Here is a 14,004-nt window from a genome sequence, read left to right on the forward strand (position 1 = left end):
TTAAGGATACAGCCAATGAACTTCGTGGATTAAGTTGTGTACTGTAAAGGAAAATATAAATGTACTACAAATAACTGTGAATTTGTAGGATGTATGTCGAGCCTATGCCGAATTAGCATGAGCTGAGATCTGAAGGCTGCATCTACCAGAGACGCGAAGTGTGTAGTGCTGCCACTGTTTTTTGGCCTGAATGAATAAAATAAGGACGTTGCCACAGCTACTTCAAAAGGCCATGGAGGCAATTCAGACCAAAGCCAACCAAATGCAGTTACATGCTGATATGTCAAGTACTGTCTCCAAGATGTCAAGATGTTTCGCGCTTGCTGCAGCCAAACAGAGGCATCAGAAGTGTAATAGCACTAACGCAGCAGAGAGGGAAAGCCGCTGTGGCATTGCTTCACATCTGAGCTTATGTGATAGAAACCAATGCTTTAGCGAAACTAAGACAGACCAAAATCCTCATAAATAGTGGTCACTTCTGGTCAGACAGACCTGTCAGCCACAAGCACCAAGGGTGGCCGTATGGCAGTCTATGAATCTATATGGATCAACAAGCCACCATCTGTGGATTCTGCTGCTCCTATTATAGGCTCTGCTGTACACTTAAGTGATGTGGATCTAGGGTCTTCCTATTGGTGGGCCACCTGTGGACCTACCTCCATTGTTGGTGGCCTCCTATCATTGTGGTCTCCCTTATGGGCCTGGGCTGTGCAGCCGCTCAGCTGCCATCATCCGTGCATGCAAACTCAATTGTGCCTGCATCTGCTCATGAGCGCAGAAACTGCTGGTACTATGAGTCATCTCAACTCTGCGTCTGTGATGTGATTCCGCACGGCTCTGCATGCCATTAGTCTGTGTTGTGCGTTGGCGTTCTCTGCTGTGGTTAGCGCCCTTGCGGAGTCGCTGCCGTCATTACTTCACTGCCAGATCTAGACAGCATTGTTATAACATCAGACATTGTGTATGTACATAGTGTAAAGCTTTTAGGTTCCCTGCGTTACTGCGTCAACCCAGTTCTTTGTAATAACCTGTTTGAGATAGTGTTGTTCATTAACAGGTATTCTAACACCGTAATTCGCTAATAAGATTAGGAAGCTACACTCGTGCTATAATCTAACACGGTAATTCACTAATAAGATAATGAAGCTACACTATTCTGGCTGCCATGCAATCTCTTTACGGCAGATAGTGCCTTCACATCTTAATACAGTCCTTCAAGCCTTCCAATAAATAATATTAATACCATTTTGGGTGTATTAATATAACTAAAATCAACTGAACGAATGCACTGATAAAATTCTCGAGGTTCCTTTAAAGCAGTGGTCGTCAAACCAAGGCCCTCGGGGTGCATGCTGCCAAATACGAGTATTCGCGCAACCAGCCTTTCCCGGCCGTATTTTATAACAATATGCATCTAATAACTAACATAAGAATCCAAAAATGTCAAATAATGTTAAGATCTTCTTTAGAGAGTGTAGTTTTCCTGCTCAGTAACAAGAAAAAATACTTAACGTGAGAGTATCATTTTGAGGTGAGCTTAGTTTAAATGAAGTTGGTGAATTCAGCCGTGAGCTAAGTAAAGTTGGCCGCTTACCTCACGCCGGATGGGTAAGTAGACGGCACTGCGGGGTTAGAGGATGTGTGGGCGGGATGTTTTGCAGCTGCTATGGTACAAATTTTGGCATCGGACTTATATGGATTCTTGAATGCACACTACAGAGACGATCAGCTTAAAATATGCTACGTACTTGTAACAAGGAACATTAAATTTAGGCTGCACTAGCGCAACGCAATGAGTGGACGGAAAATGAAATTCAAAACATTTAGTACACATTTTTGAACTTCTCTCATATCAAATAATACATAAAAATGTAAGTACAATAACTGTTGTTAATTAGCCGATCATATGCTTACGAAAACATCACAACACTTAGTCAAGTAATTATTATGGGGTCGCAGAGGGTGGCAACAGTGTGAAGCGGGGAACAGTCGATACGAAGTGTTCCAAGCGGTGCTGAATTTTAACGTTCAGTACTTGGAAACCACAGGCCAACTTATCACACACTTACTATAGCTATTTTATTGGGTACTCATAACACACCAATTTACGCAGGTTACTAATTAATAATAACATTTGTACATGAAAATTTCTGGTAAATTACAACTGTGTTCCGAACCGAAACTCCAACTCGGGACATCTGCCTTTCGTGAGAAAGTTCTCTACCGACTGAGCTATCCTAAGCACGGCTCGCGGCCTCTCCTCACTCCTTTACTTCCACCAGTACCTCATATCCTGCCTTTAAATCTACCAGGAACTCTCATGTCAGTGCATTGCTGGAGAATGAAAAATTCATTCTGGAAACAAGATAAGAGATGAAGTACTGGTGGAAGTAAAGCTGAGAAGGCGGGTCGTGATTAGTGATTTGGATAGTTCAGTCGCTAGAGAACTTTCCCGCTGAAGGCAAAGATCCCGAGTTCGAGTCTCAGTCCAACACAGAGTTTTAATCTGCAGAACGTTCCACACCAGCCACACACCCCTGCAGAGTGAAAAATTAATTCTGACACCAGCGGTACCTAGACGACCCCAGGTGCCGCTCCACAATATCAATATTGGCTCTTGAGCAAAAGCGTTTGATGACTACAGCACTATACGCTTTATGTTTCAATTTGGCGTTACCAAAATTTCAGTCTTGTTTGGTCGTGGAAACACTATTAATTACAATTCTTCCGAAAACACCCCACACTTGGAAATACAACAGTCTCAGTAATGCTTATTAGTTATACAAACGAGTGCCGTAATTTGGCTGCAGGTTACTATTTTTTTCCCTAAACAACGGACACTCTTTTTATATGAGGTAGGTTTTTCCATGCAAGTAATATCCTTATGAAAATGGGCGATCGTATCGTTATTGTTTAGCCAGTATTCTGTTTTTTCTGGAATTACCTTACTGCCTGAGCTGCAAGACGACACGTATTTATAAACTTTTAGAATCAGAAAGTAAAAATTGATAGGATGGATGGAAATAAGATGTATTACAATTTTGTAAGAAATATTATTTTCTTTTGTTAAATTTGTTAAAACATAATCGTTGTTTTTACGCAATGTGATCAACCAAGAAATGACTATAATCGTTAGCGAATAGCTGTTTCTGTAAGTTTTACATTCAATCAGCATTGCATCAGGCCTCCTGGAGGAACGATACATTTGAGAATACCATCTGTAGATTCATACTGTATTGAATTTCTTCTTATAGAAACAAATTTAACGGACCTGGAATTAGTGGACGTATATGCATTTATACACATATCCAATTCCTCCATCAGACAAAATTTTGGATCAACCACTCAACAATTTAGTCATACAGCTATGGCCACCATAAACTCAGTCTGCCTTCAGCACTTCGTATGGCATCATGCAGCTTTAAATATACAGTCAATGCTAAGATCAAGATGATAACTGCAATGTGATGTGATTGTTGTTGATTTGGAAGATATGCAGCGTTTTAGCCCTGCACACCAGAAAAACTGCACCAGCAAAGCGATCGCGTTCGGCAGTGGCACTGGGCACCTTACGTGTTCCGATCTCTCGCCGTAATGTGGTTGGCATAATGTTGCATGGGCAGACTGACGCCAAATCTTTGATCAAGGTACACTCACTGGTCAACGTCATTGTGACATCGTACTCTTCCCCTCATGTGCCTCCTTTCAGGAGTGCATGCTGTCCTGGTTTCATTCTTATGGATGTGATGCAGATGGACTAGCTCTTGGAACGAGAGGATATCCGGTGGATAGACTGGCCTGTCCTTAGCCCCCGCCTTAAATCCCATCGAGCACGTGAGGGATTCATTGGGAGACGTATTGCAGGACATCCACATGCACCAACGACCATCCGCCAATCGCCACCCGCGCATGCACATCGGGGAAAGCACATCGCAGAGCATGTATTGCTGTTCATGGTGATCACACACCCTAGGAAAACCATGTCCCTACTTTTGTACGGTCCAAGTTTCATCCAGTTATGTTACTTGGCAGTGACATATCATGCGAAAGTTACTTTCGTCTTAAGTGTTGTATTTCAGTGTAAGCGACTTTGTAAATTTCATATAAATGTGAACAATTATAACAAATATTTTGATCACAAGCATGAAAACCAACAGCAACAAACATCACGGATTGAGTTATGTGTCACACATTACCCACTAGCGTCATGAGTCTCGCCTTCCAACAAAGCTGGTGAGAAATTTCATAACGCATAAAATTATTCATAAAATAAACACTGCTACACGCCGCGTCGTAACACATCGCCACCAGCGCCACACATGACTCCTTTTACAAAATAAGTTCTATTTCAAAACGTGAAAAGTTATGGAGAGCTGATAAGATACCCTCTGAGCAGCAGTGAACATTAATCCACACACTTCATAAAATGGACGTTAATGGTTACAGTGATACATCATTAGCACGTGTTCCATACAAGTTCCTCTCTTAAGCTCTCCAAATTAGAAATGAAGATTATGATAAACAAACTGGTGAGTACCAGGCCACCTTCAGCAACGGACGTTCTTGCTCAGAGTACATTTTCAAAGTTAAGAACATCATCCGGTAGGTACTACTTTGCTGTTGCGGTCATTGATCCTGAAGAAACGTATTACCCAGTTGATCGTGAGCTACTATTGGACGTTGTGGAATAATTCTGCAGTGGATGATGCACCCAGAAATATGACAGAACAGTCTCTAAGCTGGCGCCATGTAAGTTGGCGGACTTCCTACACTCCTTTTTAATTGTGTCCCAAAAAGGTCAGTCGAGAATGGGGTAAAAAACTGATCCAAGAAGAAAAGAATGAAGAATGGTTCAGACCAGGATCCAAACTGGAAGGAATCCATGTTGACTGCTTGACTTTGCGGACGACCTAGTTATTTTTGTCAACAGTATTAATACAGGAACCATAAAGATTCAGCAATTGACAGAGAAAGTCTAGGCCTTCTTTGAGAAGGAAAAACACGTGACAAACATCAGCGATGGACGAGAATGGATGACTGTAAACCAACAGAAGATTAATTGTGAGAAAAAATTTAGATACCTACCAGAAGATTGGCTTATAATCTTAGACGCTCCAAATAGGAGCGAGTATAAATAATATTATGATGAAATTTGAAATGAACATGAATATTGTATCATTAAAATGTTATGGCTCTGAGAGGGTTTTGATGTAATTACTCAAAGTGAAATTTAATTTATTTAAAAATATATTTTTCATAAATAAATAAAAAAATCTTGTGTAATAAGAAGTCATTGAGCATTGGAATCAAGACACTACGGTACAACTTGAAAACCAGAAGGATTGTATGCTACGGAGAATTTGACTATAAATAGAAAGAGACTATATATATCAGTTAAAAGAACCGAGGACATTAAGGAAGAGTTTAGGCAACAGATGAATTAACGGGCATCCTTAATATACGACCATCTGCACCTTACTGTTGACACTTCTTGGGTAGTGACTCATTGTAGTAACTTGGATTTCACTCTTTCTGACACTATGTGGCCCTCATACATATACAGCGTAATTCCTACTTGTTGGTTTCAGCGAATGTCACTAAATTCGACTGAATAAAAATTGATTTGGAATATGACCGGCTGGAGAAAAAAACAATGCAGAACAAAACCGAGGTCCGGAAACGAATGTCAATACGCCGGGTAACACTTAATACTTATGCAGAAAGAAAGGGGTGACGGGAGAGGGAAACGAATGTCAATATGCCGGGTAACACTTAGTACTTATGAAGAAAGAAAGGTGTGACGGGAGAGGGGAGGATCTCATCACTTACGAGGAAAGTGCTTCTGTAAGTACATATTCCCGATATGTGTGACTCATGGTGACATCGATGTTGTACAGTGGTATAAACTGTATATAAAGGTAATTTTAAACTCGGCTAAACACGTTTGCCATTTTGTTTTTAATGTTTTATTACACTGGGAACTATTTTGTTATATAAATTCGTAATTTCAAATGTTATGCTATTTTTAGATATAATTTATATTGCGACTTTTTTAAAAGGTGAAATAGGGAATTAATAAACTAAAATAAACTCTGTATATATTGACACTCTTATCACTGCTGACAGCAGTTTACATCTTTAAAACTCAACATTGATAACTCTTTTAGTATTTGACACGTCTGTTTCGGAAGCGAGTGTGACGACTGCGTGCCAGGGGTAAAACAACTACGCATTTTAATGTTCACTATATACCATACAGTTGCTGTCAGAGAGTATAATGTTTTTGAATATTTCTTTTGCTCTGCTCTACAGACTATGTAATAGAAGTTTTTGAGCATGTATTGGCCTGAAGAGGCTACTGTGTACCGAAACCGGTAAATTGCAATTATAGACTAAAACATATTTTTAAGCTTTTTTAATTAGTTGCGCATTATAATTGTACATCTTAATAATATCTGTGTTCGCTTGTTAACATTCGTCATAAATATCGAGATTACAGAAGAATTGTAGCGTCCACAGTTACAACGCTAGAGGCGGTATATACCTAAATTACTAACGGTCGTAAATACACATTCTAAGAACCATACTAGAAAAACCTGTCTGTCCTTGTACTATAAAAAGGTACAAAACAGTAGAATTGAAACTACAATAATTGCTCTATAACAAGTAAATACGACCTACAAATATAGCAATGGTTCACTTTTCCATTCATTTTTGACCGAGTATTTTCTACATTGTGAATGAAAAAACACACGAGACTTATGTAATGCTCTACAATATATAGTGAAAGAGATATATTGTCATGCAGTAAACCAAAGCTTTCTGTATCGTCAAACAACATATTAATTAGCGAAAACAATACCAAATCAGTTTCTCTCACTCGCTGTTGTTACAATTGGCAATTACTACATAAACTTAGAAAAACTGATTTGGTAATGATTTCATAAATTGATGTGGCTTGATATGGCTGACAGCTTCAATTTACTACGCTTAAATGTCACGCATTCAGTATTTTCAATATACAAATTTGCTGTGTACTGGAAAGATGTTTGAACTGTGCTTGTAGTTGTAAGCAGACAGCAGCATCCCCGGCGTTTATTATTACTGTACATCCCGTTCCGAGACTTGCAGTTTCGATATCACAAGCTCTAACAGGTTACAATAATTGGATGATGAAAAATGACAAAGTTTCTTTATTATTTTGTTTATCGTCTCAGTTGTTGGCGACCGTGAGTTATGTAATGGTTTTGTCCAAATTTATTAACTTGTTCAAACCAGGAATTTTTGGTGGTATTTAACTGAATTTGTCCAGGTCATTGAGTTTGTAGAACTTTTATAGATTAAAACATGTGTGGACTGACATAAAACATTTTTTCATCCGAAAACGATAACTACAGCCCAACTAAAAATTAAATTAAAGCAAATTCGTGCAGTATCTGTACCAGTACGCAGCTTTTCTTATTATTTGGTAAATATTTTTAAACAAGATCGTTTGGGAATTTCCGGGCGACTGATTAAGGTTACTTATGAGAATTTACAATAAAATTTCACAACTTGAATGACGCTCAGCGTATGAAAAGGAGTGTACGTTACCCGCAGATTTGATGCTATACTACTTCGACAAAAAACAATTCAGAATCGTGTTTGGAAAATGAATCTTCAGTTGAAGGCAATCTGGCGTCAATTTGTTTCTTCAGACGAATTGTGGATACATTTTAACCTCTGAATAAAATAAGTACACTGTGAATCTGTTTGAAAGTTTGAAGGTAGCCATTTAGATAACTAAATTTAGCTATAGTCTTCCTGCTTAACAGAAAATTCTACTTTTAAGTTGACCAGCGTTATCTGTCACTTTCTTTGTTCATTTTGTTCAGGGAGTAAACGTTTACGAGACTTCACATATCAGACAGTGTAGTGGTAAAAGAACGCCCTCCTAAGAAAAATATTTTCAGGAATAAACCTGTGTGAGCCACGTGAACCACATTCAGATTGAAGTGCGATTTAAAAATTAACGTCATTATCAGCTTTTGGCATAGCTATGTTTAAACGCTACCCACTAGAGAAAGCGAAATCATGAGGTATGAAAAGCACTGTGAAGAAATAAAGTAAGGATTTGTTTGTGAGTCACGGGGGTGTTTACTTCTCAGTGAAGGGGGTTAACAATTGTTAATGTTTGAAACTGCGCTAGAGAAAAAAGTAGTGTTATGGATTACTTTAATTATTAATCTTAAAATTATGTAGTCACACACGTGCTTCAATAGAGTAATGGCTGTTCAAGCTTAGAACATTATTCTTTTGTAAATCAATTACTCCCTATTTTAAAAGTGTTAAGTAACAACAATACAATATCGTTTTCGTGCTTAGAGAAAGTATCAGTCGCCAAGTAACTTCTGAATTCGTTCTGTTTCAACCAGGAAGTACATCTCTAAGGGTCAGGGCGCGGAGTTTCTAATTACTCAAGATCAAAATAAAAAATGCAGAATCTCTCTTCTTGCTCTTTCAGGTGGTAAGTTTTTCCAGCAAAAGGAATAGGAAGTAACAACTTGAGCTGACCTACAAGAAAATTCCTTCTTCGGTCAGACGAAAATCTGGAACAGATTTCGTGTGCACTAGGGTTAATTTTTCATTATAGCTGAGTACGAAACACAGGAAGCCAAAAGCGCGTTAATACTGACGTATCGGCTAGAGGTCACGACAGCAAAGGGAATGATAAATGGTTCGGCTTCTGGGATTTTTAGGAGCATTTTCTAAGGAGTTGTCATTGCTACAGGGGAGCGCGAACAGTGAACTTCGTCATGTCGAAGCTCCCAGGAGCAGGTAAAATTTTAAGTTTTAGGTAATCTCAAAACTTTAAAAGAAATTTTCAATTCGGAACTCCAGGTGTGACGGAGCATTGTTTTGGAAGTTAAATACCTTAAATTAATGCGTATATAAGATTACATAAGGGGAGAGTTAATCTACGTAAACCGAATGGGATGACAATGTAAGTACTGTAGATTTCATATATTCATATAATGTGCGTAGTTATTTGTTACATTTCTGCGCATCAGAAAAGAAAAAAGAAATCGTAGCTGCAATAGCCTTTCATAGTATAATTTAACGGAAATTTGTGAGACAAGATGAAAACAATTTCTGTATTTGGAAGGTCGCTCTTTAAAGAACAGCGAAACTTAACGAAAGAAACAAGTTCATATTTTATTGTGCGTCAGAGGATTTAAATTTGAGAGATGTGTGTCTTTACTGCTCCACCTTATCTCATTAAGTTTCTGGAATCCCTCAAGAAGACCCAAGACTTTTCCTGAAATATGTTTACTGCCGAATACACAAATAAAATAGCTTTTCAGTTGAACATCCAACAACCTCTGCACAACAGTATACCCTCGTCTTTTTGTAGTAATTTTTAAGAGCGTCTTATTTTCGTTCATACAGATATTTAATACGAGTCATTAACTTTCGTGGGAAGAGATCAATCATTTCCTTACAATAATCTACCTGTATTAGTATATTTTATATTCAGCTTGATCGGTATAGCGCTTTCAGAATCATTCTTAAACACAACGAGGAACTTGACGCACAGAATATGGTTTTTAGAGCTCGTCGTTTCTTGCCCATACTAGTTATTGAAAACCAGGAATTATCAGAATAGCTACAAATATATTAATAATAACAGTTTTCGAAATTTGCAGAATAACCAGCACAGCTAGAAAAGAAATAAGGAAAACTCACTGAAAACAAATGGCTCAAATGGCTCTGAGCACTATGGGACATAGCATCTGAGGTCATTAGTCCCCTAAAACTTAGAACTATTTAAACCTAACTAACCTAAGGACATCACACACATCCATGCCCGAGGCAGCATTCGAACCTGCGACCGAAGCGGTCGCGCGGTTCCAGACTTCACTGAAAACATTTTCTATGATGTGTTATCATTATGAAAGCAATCATGTAAACGGATAGTCTGATAATGGTAAAGGTAACATATTAAAATAAAAGATAATATCAGTAGTAAAGAACTTCAGTACATTCGGCATTTGCACATGATGGACCACAGTGTAAGAAATATTGTTTACCAAGAAATAATTACGAAGGAAAGGCACGCGGATATAGTCAGAGGGGAATAGGCGACAGTTAAATTTATAGAATGGATTTCTTTTGAGATTAGACGTGGATCATTCACCGTCTTTTGAAGAGGAGAAGTTTGTTGTTTCTCTGAGATTTGAAATGTCCTAGAATCATATTATTTGTACAGCAACAGAATCACAACTTTCGTAAGGCTCTTCAAGAAGATAGTAAAGCAAAAACAGTCTATACGGTTTCCTGCACATATCCAAGGTGAAGAAGAGGAGTTTTTGTATCTTCAGCAGGTACATCCCTAGAGACTGAATGTTTTCGTAGTCTAGTAATGCAGGTGCTTGTCGGTAGTACGTTGCCCAATGATCGAAAAGGCCAAAATTGCATTAAAGTTTGAAAGGGGAATGAGAAAGCCTCTTTAGTTGCCAATTTTTAGTTACGTATCTTGTTAAGTTATTATGTTATGAATCTGGACTATTATTCTGTAATACATTTGACTAATATTCTTCCAACCTCAAGCTGGGCAAACTATAGTTATGCAAATATCATTACGTCATAACTACTTGCTTGTAAATATTCTTCCCTGATCTTCTTCCTGGGCTTCAGAATTGAAGACTGACTAGAAGAAATAAAGCTAAAATAAGTGTATGTTTCAAATACATATTCTCCGCGGAGTGTATATCACATTTTGTTAGTTACAATTTCAGAGGCTTCGCAAATAATGCAGTAGTCTGAGAGGAAATAATATTCATTAAAATGCCCAGCAATATCCAGTAAGCCTCGACCTGGTGGAAACAAAGGCAACTAGCCCTTAGTGTAGTGTACTTTGCAACATGTAAAAGTGTATTACGCTTTGCGTGTGGCATTATTGAGTCACAAGTCAATCATTCAACTACACTATGTGATCAAAAGTATCCGGACACCATAAAAAACATACGTTTTTCATATTAAATAAATTGCGCTGCCACCTACTGTCAGGTACTCCGTTTCAGCGACCTCAGTAGTTATTAGACATCTTGAGAGAGCAGAATGGGGCGCTCCGCGGAACTCACGGACTTCGAACGTGGTCTGGTGATTGGATGTCACTTGTGACGTACGTTTGTACGCGAGATTTCCACACTCCTAAACATCCCTAGGTCCACTGTTTCCGATGTGATAGAGAAGTGGAAATGTGAAGGGACACGTACAATACTAAAGCGTACAGGCCGACCTCGTCTGTTGACAGACAGAGTACGCCGACAGTTGAAGAGGGTCGTAATGTGTAATAAGTAGACATCTATCTAGACCATCACACAGGAATTCCAAAATGCATTAGGATCCACTGCAAGTACTAAGACAGTTACTCGGGAGGTGAGAAAGCTTTGATTTCGTGGTCGAGCGGCTACTGATGAGCCACACATTACCCCGGTAGATGCCAAATGATACCTCCCTTGGTGTAAGGAGAGTAAACATTGGACGATTGAATAATGGGAAAACGTTGTGTGGAGTGATGAATCACGGTACACAATGTGCAGATCTGATTGCAGGGTGTCGGTATGGCGAATGCCTGGTGAACGTCGTCTTCCAGCGTGTGCGGTTCCAAGAGTAAAATTCGGAGGCGGTAGTGTTATGGTGTGGTCGCGTTTTTCATGGAGGGGGATTGCACCCCTCGTTTTTTGCCTGGCTTTATCACAGCACAGGCCTACATTGATGTTTTAAGCACCTTTTTGCTTCCCACTGTTGAAGAGCAATTCGGGGAGGGCGATTATATTTTTGAAACCGATCGAGCACCTGTTCATAATGCACGGCCTGTGGCAGAGTGGTTACACGACAATAACATCCCTGTAATGGTCTGGCCTGCACAGCGTCCTGACCTGAATCCCACAGAAAACCTTTGGGATGTTTTGGAACACCGACTTCATGCCAGGCCTCACCGACCGACATCGATACCTCTCCTCAGCACTCCGTGAAGAATGGGCTGACACTCCCCAACAAACCTTCCAGCACCTGACTGAACGTATGACTGCGAGAGTAGAAGCTGTCATCAAGGCTACGGGTGAGCCAACATCATACTGAATTCCAGCATTGCCGATGGAGGGCACCAAGAACTTGTAAGTCATTTTCAGGCAGGGGTCCGAATACTTCTGATCACATAGTATATCTGAGAATAGCGGCCGGTCGCGTTGGCTGAGTGGTTCTGGGCACTTCAGTACGGAACCGCGCGACTGCTACGGTCGCAGGCACGAATCCTGTCTCGGGCATGGATATGTGTGATGTCATTTGGTTAGTTAGGTTTAAGAAGTTCGAAGTTCTAGGGGACTGATGACCTAAGATGTTAAGTCCCATAGTGCTCAGAGCCATTTGAATTTGAGAATAGCAGCGTATATGTGTATGAAGCGAAAAGACCGCATACGCTAACTTGTCGCTAAGGAAAATTATAAGCTACAGTTCATTGCTAGGGACTGGGTTATAGCAGTTTACCTACAGAAGGGACTGTAGGCAAATTACTTGTACAGCAAATCCTTGAATACTACTGAAGTGTATGAAACCATATCAGGTCTTCATACAAGGGACGTCTAGCGCATACAAAGAATGCTTATCGAATGAAGGTTTTTTTGACTAGTGAGACAACGTAACAGGAATGTTCAAAAATTTTATCTAGAGATACAGTTCGTGAAACTTCAAGAGCCTTCTTTCAGGGCAGGAGCAACATCATACATGGCCATTAAGCAAATATCATGCAAGTAAATGAAGGCACGCACCGACTCACACAGGAGCACACAATCTGTGAATGGAGCGCGATTGAGTCCTATTGCACGGAAAAATAAAAAATAGTTCTGCTTCACACAACACAACAATTCACAGAATACAGATGTAGATGTAAATGTAATGGTGCCAGAGTATCAAATTAGCTTCCGTGGCGCACCTCGTACCTGCGAATGATTAAATAAACGTTCAACGAAACCTAAGTATTATCAATGGATTAACATTACTACCTTCCTCCCTCCTCTTCGGCTCCTTAATTAGTTAGTGTTATTTTACCTTGGCGAGAAGTAACATTATCACAGGGTACAATAAAGTCTACGTGATTACCTTGCCGCATAAGATCGCAGCATGAGCGAGACGCTTCGGAAACGCTACCCTCTCTCTGTTTACATATCCTAGCGAAGTGCCGACATATCTTTTTTTAATGTTATTTCTGTTCTGTACGCAGGGGCGGGATGGCAGTTGCTGAAATCGTTCAGACAAGGGTTTTACATTTTTAATAGAAGTTGTAAAATAGACAACGAGCAGGTGTAAATAAATGATGCGTAAAATACACTTAGGTGGACGTTTTTTAACAGTTTTTAATTTTTTTAGATGATTTTATGTTATAGTTAAAATATAATCGCTTAGGAAACTAATGCTACTATTGTATGATGGTGATGCTCGTCGGGCATGAAAATGACGATGGCCATGGTGGAGGTGGAATAGTGCGTAAAACTATAGGGGCTTGTGAAACTGCAAGTAGCGACCAAAAGTCACTCGGGGGGGGGGGGGGGGGGGGGAGGAGAGAGAGAACGGGGGAGGGAGATAAGTGGAAGAATTGTATGAAGTGGGTTGTGGGAGTTGGTTGAAGTTCCATTGGGGGAGGATGGATAAGTCATGAAGGTGCATGGAATGTGGGATATGGATATAGAGACGCAGCAAGGTACCTGGACTGCGGGTTAGTGATCGGATTTTTGGCGCTGGAACTGACTTTTGCATCAACCTATTGAATGGCTCTGAGCACTAAGGGACTTAAAATCTATTCTCATCAGTCCCCTAGAACTTAGAACTACTTAAACCTAACTAACCTAAGGACATCACACAACACCCAGTCATCACGAGGCAAAGAAAATCCCTGACCCCGCCGGGAATCGAACCCGGGAACCCGGGCGCGGGAAGCGAGAACGCTACCGCACGACCACGAGC

At 39.9% G+C, this 14,004-nt stretch overlaps 1 protein-coding gene across 1 annotated transcript in view; it reads left to right on the plus strand.

Moving 5' to 3' along the window:
• The first annotated feature begins 8,795 nt into the window (after positions 1-8,795).
• LOC124795653 (odorant receptor 2a-like) overlaps positions 8,796-14,004 on the plus strand; it is a 97,051-nt gene continuing 91,842 nt past the window's right edge. Inside the window, exon 1 of the mRNA XM_047259727.1 lies at positions 8,796-8,817. Coding sequence (XP_047115683.1) covers positions 8,796-8,817 — 22 coding nt within the window. The remainder of the gene's footprint in view (positions 8,818-14,004) is intronic.

This window comes from Schistocerca piceifrons, chromosome 4, assembly GCF_021461385.2.
Source record: "Schistocerca piceifrons isolate TAMUIC-IGC-003096 chromosome 4, iqSchPice1.1, whole genome shotgun sequence".
NCBI classification, from domain to species: Eukaryota; Metazoa; Arthropoda; class Insecta; order Orthoptera; family Acrididae; genus Schistocerca; species Schistocerca piceifrons.